This window comes from Artemia franciscana, chromosome 7, assembly GCF_032884065.1.
Source record: "Artemia franciscana chromosome 7, ASM3288406v1, whole genome shotgun sequence".
In the NCBI taxonomy this organism is placed as follows: Eukaryota; Metazoa; Arthropoda; class Branchiopoda; order Anostraca; family Artemiidae; genus Artemia; species Artemia franciscana.
This window is the reverse complement of record NC_088869.1, coordinates 19,664,142-19,679,967: the sequence shown is the minus strand read 5'-3', so window position 1 is coordinate 19,679,967 and position 15,826 is coordinate 19,664,142. Positions and strand designations below refer to the sequence as shown.

Below are 15,826 nucleotides of genomic sequence, written 5' to 3'. Positions count from 1 at the left end.
TTGAATCGACATGGTGTATCACGGATGTTTGGCTTGGAAGAAAATGTACCAATAAATTTAAAGCATGTCTTTTAATAAGAAAATATATGGAAAATGTCTTAGGAATGATAGGTGGTGCCAGAGACCCTGTAATATTGTAACGTGGTTGCGTTAATTGACATGGTGTATCACGCTAAGTCAACTTGCAAGAACATGAACCAACATATTTAATGCATGATTTTTAACAAGAAAATATTTGGAAATTAGGAAGGATAAAATCCTTCACTGGAATCACTGGTATCACTGGAATGCCTTGGGCCTGCCACATGTTGCCTCGGTGGCGTGAATTGCTTGAACTAGCATGTTCTATGGCTTAAAGTTAAGGTAAGAGGTATTAAAAAGAATTTTTCAGTGGTTTGGGGTGGGGGGTCTGAAATCTGCACCCAGTCAAAGAATTGTGGCATTTTCATTAAGACCTCTCAGAAATAACTCTTAATATGTATTATTTGTATCTCAAATGACAAGCCTGTCCTCTTGAATTGGTTACTAGGGGGTGAGCCAGCCACATATTGTCACGGTGGCATGAAAAGTGGATAGTCTTGGCTCTAACTTGGCATTTTTGTTAAAACCTCACAGAAATAACGGAATGCAAAAATAAGTCTCTTTTTCTTGCTGTTGCGTCTAATAGAGCAACAAAAACTACACGTTTTAATATGTTTTATTTGTATCTCTAATAACAATTTTCCCCTCTTGAATTGGTTGCTATGGAGTGGGCCAGCCATATATTGCCACGAAGGCGTGAAAAATCATTGTCTTGGCATTAAGAAACGTGACATTTTCATTAAAACCTCTCAGAAATAACCGAATGCAAAAATAAGTTTTTTCTTGCCGGTGCGTCAAATAGAGCAATAGAAACTAAACTTTTAGAGCAATAGAAACTAAACCTCTGAGAAATACCTCTTAATATAGCTTTACTTCTGCTCATTACTTCCAGTTGAAAAAATATATTTATTTTCTCATTGTTTTTTTTTAAATAATGCTAAGTAATCTTGCGCCACCTTCATGGAAATTCTCTTCCTTCGTGAAAAATTCCTCCATGGAAAGATCCTCCCACGTAACCTCCTACTTGCAACCAACCCCCACCCCGACGCGAAAAAGTCCCTTGAAAACGTCTGTACACTTCATAATTAACAATTACTATATGTAAACAATGGTCAAATTTGTAACTTGCAGTCCCTCCCCTAGGGACTGGGGGGATCAAGTCGTCCCCAAAGACATAGTTATTGGGTTTTCGACTAATTTGAACAGAATGGCTGTCTCAAAATTTTGATCCGGTGACTTTGGGGAAAATGAGCGTGGGAGGGGGCCTAGATGCCCTCTATTTTTTTGGTCACTTAAAAAGGACACTAGAAATTTCAGTTTCCGTCAGAATGAGCCGTGTCGCAACATTCTAGGACGACTGGGTCGATACAATCACCCCTGAAAAAAAAAAAAAAAAAAAAAAATCCGTGATCTTGTCTTCTGGCAAAAATACAAAATTCCACATTTTTGTTGATAGGCGCTTGAAACTTCTAGGTTGAGGTTATCTGATACACTGAATCTCATGGTGAGATTTTCGTTAAGATTCTAAGACTTTTAGGGGGTTTTTACCCCCATTTTCTAAAATAAGACAAATTTTCTCAGGCTCGCAACTTTTGATGGGTAAGACTAAACTTGATCAAACTTATATACTTAAAATCAGCATTAAAGTGCAATTCTTTTGATGTAGCTATTGGTATCAAAACTCCGTTTTTTAGAGTTCGTTACCACGAACTGTTTGAAATTTCAGACGCGCTATGAAAATGTATGACATCTACATCCATTGGCTGGTTTTTACTGAAGCAAGCCGTATGCTGCCTAGTCAATTCAGATGGTCTGTAAAACTCCCTACACACATAAATTATAAAATCACGGGCCTGCAGCAAGCCCGCTGATTCAGACGTTTTCCATACGGTTGGTCAAACTGCAGAAGTTACAACTTCTCTATTTCTAGCAGCAGTTGACGCCATGCACGCCATGAAGTGGCAAAAACCATAAGACTAAGTCGGAATTCACCCGGGGAAAAAAAGAATAAAACAGGTTGAAGGTTGGCTTCAGTATGGCTCATTTTGGAAAAAGGGATATTTCCAGGCTTTGGGCAAGCCATGGGTGGAATTAGTTATAGGCCCTACTAAATTGAAGAAAAGCTCTACTTTCTTAAAACTTGAGACCCCTCCCCTTTGCTGTATTTGAGATAGGGTTTGTGATATCAGAGCTCAATATGAGCCCTGATCCTAGGCATCTTTGATCTAGCTTTCATTCGGATCTGTTGCTCCATTCGTAAGTTGTACTGAATTCAACAAAAAGCTCGACTTTTTTTTAAGCACTTACAACCCACTCCTCCTCGTTCTATTTGAGTCTCTTTCGTTATATTTTGGTTGCCTTTCGGCATCTTTAGTTCAATTTTCATTGAGGTCCATCACTCTACTCGCAAGCTACACTGAATTAAATGAAAAACTCAACTTTTTCTTAGCAATCAAAGCCCTCTCCCCTCACCCTAATTAAGCTAGATTCTTCAACTCCAAACATCATGTGTCTTATGGTTTTTGGCATCTTTGGCGTAATTTTCAATTAGATCCCTTACTTCATTCGCAAGATAAACTGAGTTAAACGAAAAAGTCAACTTTTTCAGCACTTAAAGCCCCCTCCCCTCGACCTAAATAAGCTAGGCCCCCCTCCCAGAACTCAATACGTATCATACTCTTAGGCATCTTTATTCAATTTTCATCAAAATTCGTCTCTCCATTCGCAAGTTACACTGAATTAACGCAACACTCAATTTTTTTCAAACTTAAACCCCCCTCCCCATCGCCCTAATTGAGGTCAATTTTAACCCAAATCGTTCAATTTTAACCCAAATCCGACCGGCGGTTCTCCCACTATACTCGATCGCACAGACGGGCGGACGGACAAACGGATCCCCAAAACCTATCTTGATGGATTGTTTCCACCATCAAAATAGGTGATGATGCCTGGATGATGATATACTATTCTTTCCTTTTTGGGATCCAGTGAGCCAACATGGCTACGTAAGACTTTGCAAAACCTGTCCGTCCGTCTGTGCAATCGAATATAGCGGGAGAACCACCGGCCGAATTTGGATGAAAATTGAACCATAGGTGCCAAGGACCATGAGACACATAAGATGAAGACCCTAGCTCAAATAGAACAAGAGGGAGATGGCTTTACCTGCTAAAGAAAAGTTTTTCATTTAATTCATAGTAATTTGCGACCGGAGTGATGGATCTGAATGAAGATTGAACCAAAGAGGCCTAAGACCATGACACGTATCAAGTCTTAGGATGAAGACCCTAGCTCAAATATGACAAGGGGGAGTGGGTTTTAATTGCTGAACAAAATTCTGTTTAATTTAGTATAGCTTACGAATGGAGCAACGGATCCGAATGAAAGCTAGACCAAAGATGCCTAGGATCAGGGTTTATATCAGGTTCCGGTATCACAAACACTATCTCAAATAGGGCGAGGGGGAGGGGGTTTAAAGTTTTAACAAAATTGAGTTTTCCTTTTGCCGAAATGAATTTGAGAAAATACCCCTGCATTGGATCTAGCTAGAATTCCACAGACTTGTTTATTGCAAACTACATTTAGATGGGTAAAGATTCATAGCTTCAGTAGTCTTACCATTATCATGGTCCTGAAGATGATGAAATGGTAGAAATCTGGATAAGTTGACAAGATGACAAAACTTAAACACTAATGTCAGAAACATAAGCTCAAATGGACTACAGTATGCAACATTTAGCACAAAACAAAGGATGTTAGCTCCCTGTCGACCAGTGAACTGTGAAATAATTTAATTTTTTATTATTATATAAATTTTAAACAAAATTAAACCAAGTGATAATCATACTGTAATTTTTTTCGTCATAAACAAATACCATATTTCACATCCAAAATTGGGACATGGAGCTATATCTGAGTTTACTCTAAATCCAAAGGCGATGTTTTCTTGTACATTGCTAAAGCACACGCACAAAAAAATTTTGTGTCAGAGATAAAGTATTTGAAAAACAAGTACATTATCAGTATCTTAAGTAATAAGTATTTTATAATCTTACTTAAGTATTAAGTAATAAGTACACCCTAGAGTTTTTACTTAAGTACAAGTAATGGAAAATTTTACTGAAGTAGTATTTCAAGTAAGTGACAGCACTGATTTCTTCTAGTAGTGAAGTTTTGCCTGGGAGTTTTTATCCAGATAAATAGATACAGTTTTCGTATACTTTTTAATGCTAAAATTTTCCCCAGAAGTTAAATCTCTGTAAATCCACGATTCCAATCAAATTTTCTCTCTGGTCAGTTCATGACGTAACGGCGCGTGGAGTATGAGAAAAGCGAGTAGCAAGAAAAATTGCTTAAGCAGTCGCAGTTAAGCATCGGCACTGTTTCTGTTTTTGAGAAAAACAGAAACAGAAAAAAACAGTTAGAAAAAAAACAGAACAGACACAGAAACAGGTCAAACAAAAACAGGTGACCTGTTTCTGTAATCTATTCTGTTTTTCGAAAAAACAGAAAACAGCTGTTTTTCCTGTTTTTTCCTTACTTCTTCTATTTCTAATAGGAAAGAAAACATCTTCTTGTTAAATCCTTGTAGTCACATACAAAAGATGAGCAACTTCGTGTAATTCAACACACTAGCGTATTTTTAGGGGGGGGGGGGGCGAAATTTGTCATAAAATGTGTCCAATCGGGTGATACCAACACTATATTCCTTTCAAGCTTAAATGTCATTTATAATTGACAATTTACCCTAGTTGCTCTTAGACCGTTGCTTTAGCGGTAAACCATTGCTCAAAGCATATACCAACACTATATTCACTGCTTAAAGCACGGATGCTTTCAAGCCGAGGCTACTTAGACCGCTGCTTGCTAATATATACCAGACAGACACAGAGTCATCCCATCTAGCTTATGTCCACCGCTTAAGTTAGAGGTTATTTAAACCGTCGCTATAGCGGTAACCCATTGCTCTAAGCAAATACCAACGCTCTATAACGCTCTATGGTTAGACCATTGCTCAAGTGGTAATTACCCTCCGCTACACACATACCAAGGTGTCTAGGTTCACCGCTTAAAGTACGGATGCCTTCAAGCCGTGGCTTGTTGGACCGCTGTTCTAGCGGTAACCCATTGCTCTAAGTAAATACCAACGCTATATTCCTCTTTTATATGGGATTTCATTGAGCCCATGTTTGCCGCTTAAAGCACGAATCCTTAAAGCCGTCAATGGTTAGACCGTTGCTCAAGCGGTAATAGCCATCCGCTACACATATACCAACAGTAGAGACATTGTCATATGGGGTTCCCATCTAGCCCATGTCCACTGTATAGCGTTCAAGCTTCTCTCTCTTTCTCTATCTCTCTCTTTCGCTCAGATTTACCCCGCCGTGAATTAGCATGAGAGGTTGACTCTAGTTGAGCATTGTGGAGTGACATGCATGAGAGGAAAATTTTCAAGTAGTCAACCCGTAGTCAACGAGTTGACTCTATTTCGGCATTGTCAAGGGACATGCATGCACGGAGAGGTGTAGCATAAATGGGAGACAGTCACAACGGCAATCAAAGGGGTAAAATTAACCTTGACTGGGTTGCCCACTTAATTGGACAATCTGTCTTAGCTTTTTTCTACAATTGGCCATGACTTTGACTTTTCCCACAACTATTCCCTTTTTGTTTAAATTCAAAAATCAACAGTATCATGGTATCATGCCCGCTAGATGTGCGTTTCGGTACGGTAGGTACGGGTAGGTATCATGCGTTTCGGTATCATGCCCGCTAGATAGCGCGGCATTTGAAAAAAAAACAGAAACGGAAAAAAACAGATGAAAAAAAAAACAGAACAGAAACAGAAACAGGTAAAACAAAAACAGGTAGCCTGTTTCTGTTTTCTGTTCTGTTTTTTGTAAAAACAGAAACAGAAACAGGCAGAAACAGGCAAGAAAAAACAGAAACAGAAACAGAAAACAGAAACAGTGCCGATGCATAATCCGATATAGAACAAAGGTTGTAAAAAAAAAATCGAAGAAAGTAATATCCACCGAAAAGGTTTTCAATAATCCCTTCTGTTATAATCTAGATGTACCCTTCTTGCCCCTCTCCCGCCTAACTTTCTTTCTCCTATCCTTCTGTTCTTCCTCTCTTAACCTCCTGCACCTCTCTCCCTTACTCCCTTTTCTGTCCCATGAGGGAGGAAAAAGGGGGAAAGATTCTCTCTCTCTTTCTTTCTTTCTTTTTCTCTCTCTTTCTTTCTCTCTCTCTCTCTCTCTCTCTCTCTCTCTATTTCTCTCTCTCTCTCTATTTCTCTCTCTCTCTCTCTTTCTCTCTCTCTCTCTCTCTCTCTCTCTTTCTCTCTCTCTCTCTCTCTCTCTCTCTCTCTCTTTCTCTCTCTCTCTCTTTCTCTCTCTCTCGCTCTCTCTTCATTTTTTACTTTCTTGATATGAAGATTTTCTTTTAAAATCTGGAATTATATTCTCCTGAGTAAGAGCAGAGTTTTGACGATATCCAATAGAGTAATTTTTATTTGAAAGTGCTCTATATCTCTCTTGGTCTTTTGTTTCTCCCTTTCCCATCTCCTCTTCTTTTCCAATGTGCATTGTGTCTCATATATATGTTTTGTTTTTTTTTAATGAAAAAAGTATAGGGAAATCGTTTCATTAACAGAGAAGGAGACAAATTATTCTAATTTTTGTCATTTTTTCTGACTGCTGCACGTGCAGCTGCCATCTCTTTAGTCATTGCTTTTCCTCTATTTTCCTTTGTAGCTTAGCTGACTGATTCGACTTGCATCTAAAACACATAATGTAACGTTGTTCCTTTCAACGGAGCACAATTATTTTCTCGTTAATGTCTTTGTAAAAAAAGAAAAAAATACCCAGTATAGTTTTAGTTTCAAAATTTTTGAAGATTCTATAGTGGCATGGATATACACTATCACAAACCTAGAGATTTTCAATTTCATTTAGCTCGCGACCCCAATTGTTCTTCAGGTCAATCTGAAGGAAGGAGCAAAATCCCTTAAAGTCTTTTCATTTTGAGGAATATACTTAGATTAAGCTTTGATAATGGGCCTGAAGGGGATGGTAGATCCATTTTTGCTGTAGAAAAATTTTGATTATAAAGTGAAAGGCTATAGTAAAATGGTTCACTGGACAAAGGGAGGGACTAGTGGGGATAATATCTTATTAAGATTGTCTGAGAACCCTTGACCTGTTGAATAATGGGAAAATTACACCCTGAAAACTCGCTATTTAGAAAAAAATGTTTTAGGGGTCTTTTATTTTCAGAAATTTTCGTGTCGAACCAGTGGTCATAGAAAAAGAGAGATGGTTAGTTCAACCAAATTTTTGAATTTAAAGACCCTTTTTAAGTAGGCCTTGGACCAGGGGTGATTCTGGCCTCTTCTATGCCCGAAGTAAAAGCCTTGATTAACACCGACCCCCCCCCCCCATCTCCCATAAAATTTTCAGGACAATATTTACCGAAATTTTTATTTATTTATAAAATTATTTCCAAATTACTATTTAATTAATCATTCATTTTGAATTATTTTAAATATATTACTTAAATTATTTAGTTATTTTCATTAACTTTTAATTATATCATATTAATTATTATTATTTGATTTTTTTTCATTTGACGATTAATGAATAATATCCTAATTATTTTCATTTATTAGCTGCGCCTTCCACTTTGTTTTAATCAAAATAAAATTACAAAAGAATTGTAACCTTTAGACTACTTATTTGAGATTTTGCGCCTCTAAAATTTCTGCGCGTGGGGCAACTGCCGCCTCCGTCCCCCTTAAACCGCCTGTGTATCGTGTCTTGATAAATTGTTGTGTTACTAACTGATAACTTTTTGTTTAATGAGAAAAGGGCTTTTAAAACTAGGGTCTCCTTTCAGATTATCGTCCCGCCTAAATTCAAGAACGTCATTGAAGATATTGAATCCATTGAAGATATGTCTGCACGATTGGATTGCGAAGCTGAGGGCGAACCAACCCCAACCTATGAGTTTCTTGACGCAAATGGCGAGCCAATTATTGGTCGACCTGGATTTGTTATCAACCCGAACACTGGCATTCTTGTTATTGAAGAAGTAAAGAGAGAAAATGCTGGTGAATACAAGTAAGCTTTTATTATTGACCTATTTTTTTTTCAATTTGATTGGTTTTTTCTTAGCATTTTTCTATGCATTTTTAGCTGATGTGATTTTGCCTGCCATGAAAACTTGATCGTATAAACGTTTCTTTTTTTTGGATGAACACGAATATGCCTATTGCTTCCTTCTGACAAAAGAAGTTCTTTTATCTTCGGCCCAATGTAAACACAAACAAGTAAGTTTTATAAATGGTGCGGGGGGGGGGGGCTTGACTTAAAAACAGCCACTTGTTTAGAATTATGAAAAAAAAATACGGGTTATTCATTCAAGCTTTTGGGGTATAATTTCCCCTCCCCCCTCACTGTGCTTTATGCAACCCTGATGCAATACATGCATTGAAAACTCTGTGGAATGTCGTTCGATTTTTGACGTGTTAAGTTTAATTTATAACAATAATTTAATTGATATTATACCGTAACTTAGTAAAAAGTAATAAATGCAGTTGTTTTCCCTGGCAATGCATTGTGCTGTTATAAAGATATAAATATATTTTATGCTGTTATAAAATAAAGATATATCTTAATAGGATCTTAATTTTAATTAAATAAAAAGTATAATGAAATAAAACTTGCATAAACGATTTGCATAAACGTTAGACTTTAGTGTCGTTATGTGCAAGCGGTATAATATATTTTAAAGCAATATGCTCAAATAACTTTGAAAGGTTGTTTATTACGTCTATACATCGTAATGTCACTCTCGTAAAAGATTAGATGAGTATTTTACTGCTGTCACAAAAAACAAAATTGTAAATCAGACTGTTGAATAATGATTGTTAAAGTGATTGATGAACTCTTTCTGGAATCTAAATTTTAAAGAGGAATGATTTCAACTAGTTGCCTTTTCACATTTGTATTAAGGAATTTCTTTGAAAAAACTCCTTGGATTTGTTGATGCATTTTAGAGATAACATTTTGTTCGAAAGGAAGAAAGGAAGAAAATAATTTTTATCATAGACGGACTGGGATAAGTTTGAATATAACTTTTTTTCTATATTGGTCTAATCCTGTTAGTCCAGATTTCGTCTTCCTTTTTTGGTTTTCAAGTAATTCAAAAGTTTTAATTTCTACGAAAATGTGTTATATATTCTTTTTTCCATTCAGAAATGTTTGAAAAATTTATATTTTGTTTTCAAAATTATTTTTACCATGCCGGGACAACACTCTTGGATAATTCATTATCGTTGTTAGGAGCCTAGAAACTTGAAACATTTTTTCAAATTTCTTCTGTAAAATTTATGGTGCTTAACATAACGTCTTTTGAGCTCCTGCAGTCAACCCGACGAACCGAATTTTAACAAAATGTATACAAATTTGTTTATATACATCTTATTACGTTTTTAAGACTCGGGACAAAATTTATAAGGGGTGGAGGTGGGGTGGGAGGTAAACCCGGTATTACTCTCCCCTGAATAGAATTCTATTCCCCTGAATAGAATTCACAAAAAAGAATATATTTTTATTTTTGTTTTATGCCTGTCGGTTGATAGGCTATACTATTTGGATATAGCAGAGTATAATAGCAGCCCTGCTTATCGGACAAGTTGTATTAAAAAAGCTGTAATGTATTTTTTTTGAGGATCAGAGAAAATTATTTTGAACCCCCCCCACAAACACACTCATACTGTAGGTTTATCTAAATTATAATTTGGAAATATGATCCTCCATCCAAAACGGATTCCTCTCCTGGTTAATCGAATCCTTCATACATCTACGCATATAACATAGTTTACTATCGTTTCCTTTTTTATTATTATTATTACTATTATTATTATTATTATTATTATTATTATTATTATTATTATTATTATTATTATTATTATTATTATTATTATTATTATTATTATTATTATTATTATTATTATTATTATTATTATTATTATTATTACGAGCAAATGCAGCTTTCACCCAAAAAATAAATTCAAAAAATAAAAATAAAATCACCTAAAAAATGAATTCAAAACAAATATTCAATGCTGTCTAGCTTGAACCCTAGACTTCCAAGTCGAAAATTAAACGCTCCAGTATATGAGCCAGCATCAATTGATATTTAGTTTTACACCTTTCTGTCATCAATATACATGAATGTATTTTTTTCTAGCCTTGCCAGCGCACTATTATTATAATTCATTAATTAAAAAAATGTTTTCCTGATGAAAATGAAGATTGAAGCTGGAACCGAAACGAACAAAAATTACTGCTTCACAGCAACATATTTTTGTAAAACTGTTTCGAATAAACTGGCTCTTGATATTTTTCTACGTTTGTACAGTTCTGAAACTGGGACTTTACTGAAAACACTAAACTTACGCAACAAAACAGGGTTAGGAGCAGAAATCCTTAAGAGCCTTTATAACTACAAACGATGGGAAATACGATAACATTCAGCAAATCCTTAGAATACCCTATTCTAGGCGTTATGTATATGCTGCACTTATTAGAACTAAAAAATTTCAGACCGAAATTGTTATCAATAATTTAATTACGAATGGTTAAAAGCCCTTCATTTCTTTTCTTATTTATTTTTATAGTTTTTGATATATTATTTTTAGTTGCTGTAATATAAGCTATGGTTCTTGGAGTTTTCTCTCTTTAGAGGGAAATAGACCTCTCACCCTTCTAGGGGTTATTTTTACTCTAAATCTATCATTTAAAAAGTTACATTTTTTTTTAGGTTTAAACGAAAATTTAAATTTCCATTTGCACCCTTGGGAAAGATCGTTGGGTACTTTACTGATATAGCCTACCCCCTACTTAATATTCTTCTAATATGTTTCTCTGACGTTTAATCCTAATGAAATATACCAAATTAGGATAAAATATAATGCTTTAGAAACCACTTTGGGCTACATATTTGCACATTAGGGGTGGGGGTGGTTCAGTATAGCGGGTATGCATGCCTAATATATTAGGTACAATTATTCCGTATATATGCAGTGAGAATTGTTTTCCAACTTCATACTGTCTAAATACTTTATCATTCCCCCCCCCCCCCGCCTTATGTGCAACTATATTGCCCAAATTATATATTGTCCATCTATTCTGTCACTTCTCTTTGTCTTGTCTCACGCTAAGCTGAAAGAAACTGACCAAAAAACCGGTTCTTTGATGCGTCAATGAATGATTAACTTGAGCGGTAGGGGGTTTATCATACATCGTTCTACTCTTGGCCCATAAATATTCTCCATAGTTTAGTCCCCGAGACGGAATAAAAACAGCTCTATGTAATTAAAATGATTGCCAATTGCACCTCGCTACTTGTTTTATTTTTCTGTTTACTTATTTTTTTTATATTATAAGTTGTATCTTTTTTTTATTTGTTCCTAATCATACCGATAGCTGTAGCAATGAGGTAAAACTCACCTATTTTCTAATCCTAGATGTCGAGCATCAAGTGACGGTAGAACTATCGAAGCGGTGAGGAGACTACGAGTTATTAGCAAACCAACAATTGTCTCCTTTATTAACGCCACAGGGGTACGTACTCTACTTCCTTTCTCTCTGTCTATTAAAGAAACATGTACAGTATCGTTTATTCAGTAACACCAGGGTTGATGTGGGTAAGTTCGGTTACGATAGCTCAAAATACGATATCTTACAAGACAAATTGTAGAGGAAAACAGAGAAACTTTTCTTTTTTTTAAATCTTATTAAATTTGTTTAGTTTGTGTAAAATTTTTTTTTACAAAAAAATAATTTTAGCCAAACGGTGTATTTTGGCTATTGCTATCAGGGCTGTCAATTCACAAAATATAGAAGAGATAAAAAAAAATATATTTTTCAAAATATGAATGGGGGGGGGGGCATTTTTGTTGCTTTTTTCTAGATTTTTTTCTAAAAATAATGCCAAAAAGAAGTTTTTCAATGGACCTACCAAATTCAAACTTGGGGGGACAAAAAATATATGGGACCAACCCCCCCCCCCGCCGCCCCACCACCAATTGACTTGCTTGATTGTTACAAGTTAGAAAACGGAATACAATACATTTTGGTAACAAACGAAAATTCTATGTATCGAAGTCATTAAAACCAGTTTGAGCAAATTTGTCAAGCTTGAAGAAATAAGATAGAATCTCAGTTTGCAAAAAATGTCACACAACACCTTTTGAATTGTCAGTGCTGAGTTGTAACAAATTCGGTAATTCTTACAAAAAAATTAGCGAAATTCTGGCACATTTTGTTTCTAATAAGATAGTTCAGTTTCTCTTTTAATCCTTTTTATAGTTTTGGGGATTTCAGATAATCGTTATATGTATATCATATTTACAACAAAAATTGAAACTTATGACAGTACTTTTAAGCTCTATAGAATTGTGAAATCTTAGTGTCCGACAGGCTCTTTGGCTAGCTACTGGAAGATGTTTAGTAGCTAATGGTTATTTACTCAATGTCCCTTCATGAAAATATTTTCCTAGTTTAGTAGTTAAATCATTAGCCAGGACTTAGCTGAAGGGGAGGGGGGCACGGCTAGGGAGTGCCTACCCTGAAAAATTGTTTCCCTCCCCCTTCCTCCTCCCCCAAGGAAAATCCTAAGAAGCAAGCGTAAAGCAAAGCTCTGATGATTCTGAAACACGGGAATTAGCCTCTTATTCGCTTAGTTACTTGCATTCAGACTTGTATGTAACTGTCCTACCGTGCAGGTGTTTCACAAGCACGACACGTGTGTAAATGTTTTCGGTTAAATGTACTTTTTCGCCTCTGATCTATTATGTTCTGTATTAACTTCAAATAATTACTATCGTTGCTTCAATCTTGATACATAAGGAAATTTTAAACAGGAAAAAATATATTTTCACAGTTACTCTCTTGAGGGATGCCAAATACCCTCCAAAGTATATATAATTAACCTTAATCGTGCAATCCCCCAGTTCCGTGCCAAAAAAAAAAAAATACTATTTTTATTTCTTTTGCATATTCTAAACCCCAAAAAAGGAGAATCAGAGCGTTCAATGATAAGTAATTGTGTTACCAAAGATTGCGAGAAGTTGGTAAGAGTAGCAGTACAAGTCGTCTCAGAAAAACAAACGAAAAAAAAACATTCAACCAGAAAAATTATAAGGCTCTCCATCTTATTTTAACTTTGCTCTTTACGGTTACCAGCAGTCAGTAGAGTAGCTGGTATTTGTTTATCTTTTGTTGTAGACATTTACTTCCTAAATCCAACTGTTTAACCTACGTCTGCTCTATTACAAGTAGTCTCTTTTCATACTATCGCTTCTGCTGCCACGTTTTACAGTTTGCTTTTTTTTTCTATCGGCTTTCTCGTACAGATTTAAGCAAAAGCTGCACTCACGCACATGATCGTGAATAAGAGTGTTCAAAATTATCTACTACGAAGCTGCCCCCTCCTATAATTCAGAAAATATATATTATAAATGCTGTGCCCCTTGACAGTCCGGATATGAGCCCCTCCTCCCTAATAAAAATGCTGGAGATCCGCCCTTGAGTCCCGCACATGATATCCCTAATTTAAAAAAATTAAAACTAGAACCGCCTCAAAACCTCTATTTGAAGCTATGGCTTAGGCGTTCTAAAATGTTTACTTTTTTTAGGTGGAAAATAAAAACATCACAATTGAATGTATTGCCCGAGGTGACCCCCTTCCAGAAATTGTGTTTCTTAAAGAAGGCTCAGATAACACATACAAAATTGTCGTCAATACTCTAGACCCAAGGGTTAGCGTTGAGGCCAGCAATCGTAGCTCAGATATTGGAGGTGAGCCTGACAGCGCTGTTGCTAAGTTGTCTATTTCTGGTGCTACACGTAGCGATGACGGTCTCTACAAATGCTTTGCTGAAAATTCAGGTAATTGAATTCTCAACCAAATTCTTAGAATTGATAAAAAGTATCTTTCGACTTGCCCAAAAATAGCGCTTATCTTACATTGAAAAAAAAGAAACCTTCTATAGGTTCTCCCCTGCAGAAGCATAGTCAGTTCAGATGAGGGACGGGTACACCATAATTCTAATTTAAAAGGATGAAGAAAGTCTTGGACTACTTTACACTAATTGTTAGCATCACATTACATAATGAAGCCACGTCAGTCAGCTATGTCCAATTTTACATTTTAACATTCAACTCAAATTTGTCGGGTTTTTTTCTCATTGGAATTTCAAAAAGAAAATGTTCCAGTGAAAACAGTAAAAACCCAACTTCATAGTAAAAACCCATATATATATATATATATATATATATATATATATATATATATATATATATATATATATATATATATATATATATATATTATACGTTTTTCCCACGTTACTAACCAATCCTTGAAATGGAAAGGTTTCTGAACCCGCAGAACGTAAGGATTCAATATTTCCCTTTTCAAGTTTTAAATAGAACAAATAATAACCCTATATATATATATATATATATATATATATATATATATATATATATATATATATATATATATATATATATATATATATATATATATATATATATATATATTTCGTTTTTCCCAATATAGGCTATATATATATATATATATATATATATATATATATATATATATATATTATATATATATATATATATATATATTATACGTTTTTCCCACGTTATTAACCAATCCTTGAAATGGAAAGGTTTCTGAACCCGCAGAACGTAAGGATTCAATATTTCCCTTTTCAAGTTTTAAATAGAACAAATAATTTTATGTCACCAATTTTTATGACTCTTTTCAAATTAATTGTGTGTTGGAGTCTTCACAAAGGGCGTAAAATAAGGATATTGACCATGCTCGATATTAAATCCGAAACAAGGCTACTCTGCTTATATTGAAAAGCTCGGAAAAGATTAGAATTTAAGCCATAAAATTCATGATTCTTCTTTATCAATGTAGAACTTGACTTTATGTTTGTTGCAAAAACATCAAAAAGTATGGTATTCAATCATCAATCATTTCATAAATACTAACACGCTATTACAAACGGAAAAAAAGTATTAATAAGGAATTCTCGCGTTTAGTTGATTGTTTCGTCCAGCAGCCAAATTAATTCATTCTACGTGTTTGTACTGTTGAGATGTTTCCGCTAAAGCAGTTCTCTGTTCTCTAAAAGTAAGGAATTTATACCCTAAGCAAATGTAATTAAGGAGCAATTAAGCAAAAACAATTTCACGAATGCTAAATAATAACTTGGAAGTATTTTTACTATCCTGTATTTACTATCTTATTCGTCAAATACGTGAACGAAACATAAAAGCTTTCTAGAGACTTTTACGCAAAATATGCTTGATACACTAATATTGGTGCATATGAAATTCAAAGGGTTTAGTGGAATTTTTTTACTACCCTTTTATAAGATACCAATATCCCCCAAAAACATCCTACTGCCTTCTAAATATGATTGGATGTTCTTGTTTTTAGCTGGAAATTCTACCTACTACCATCCTTAAAATTTTTCACTGTTTGGTTTATTTTCCATAGACTCCGACATGATTTTCCAACGAGCTAATTAATGAATTAACTTTAAATAAATACTTCCATAAAGCATTGTGTAAAGTGTATATTGTAAGATGCGCGATGCCAGCACTGTGATAATGCATTACTGATAAATAATGTTTTTTTTATCATA

At 34.9% G+C, this 15,826-nt stretch overlaps 1 protein-coding gene across 1 annotated transcript in view; it reads left to right on the top strand.

The window, feature by feature from the left end:
* LOC136029618 (fasciclin-2-like) overlaps positions 1-15,826 on the top strand; it is a 128,590-nt gene that overhangs the window by 68,863 nt on the left and 43,901 nt on the right. Inside the window, exons 4-5 of the mRNA XM_065708122.1 lie at positions 7,981-8,204; positions 11,618-11,714. Of these exons, the coding sequence (XP_065564194.1) occupies positions 7,981-8,204; positions 11,618-11,714 (321 nt within the window). The remainder of the gene's footprint in view (positions 1-7,980; positions 8,205-11,617; positions 11,715-15,826) is intronic.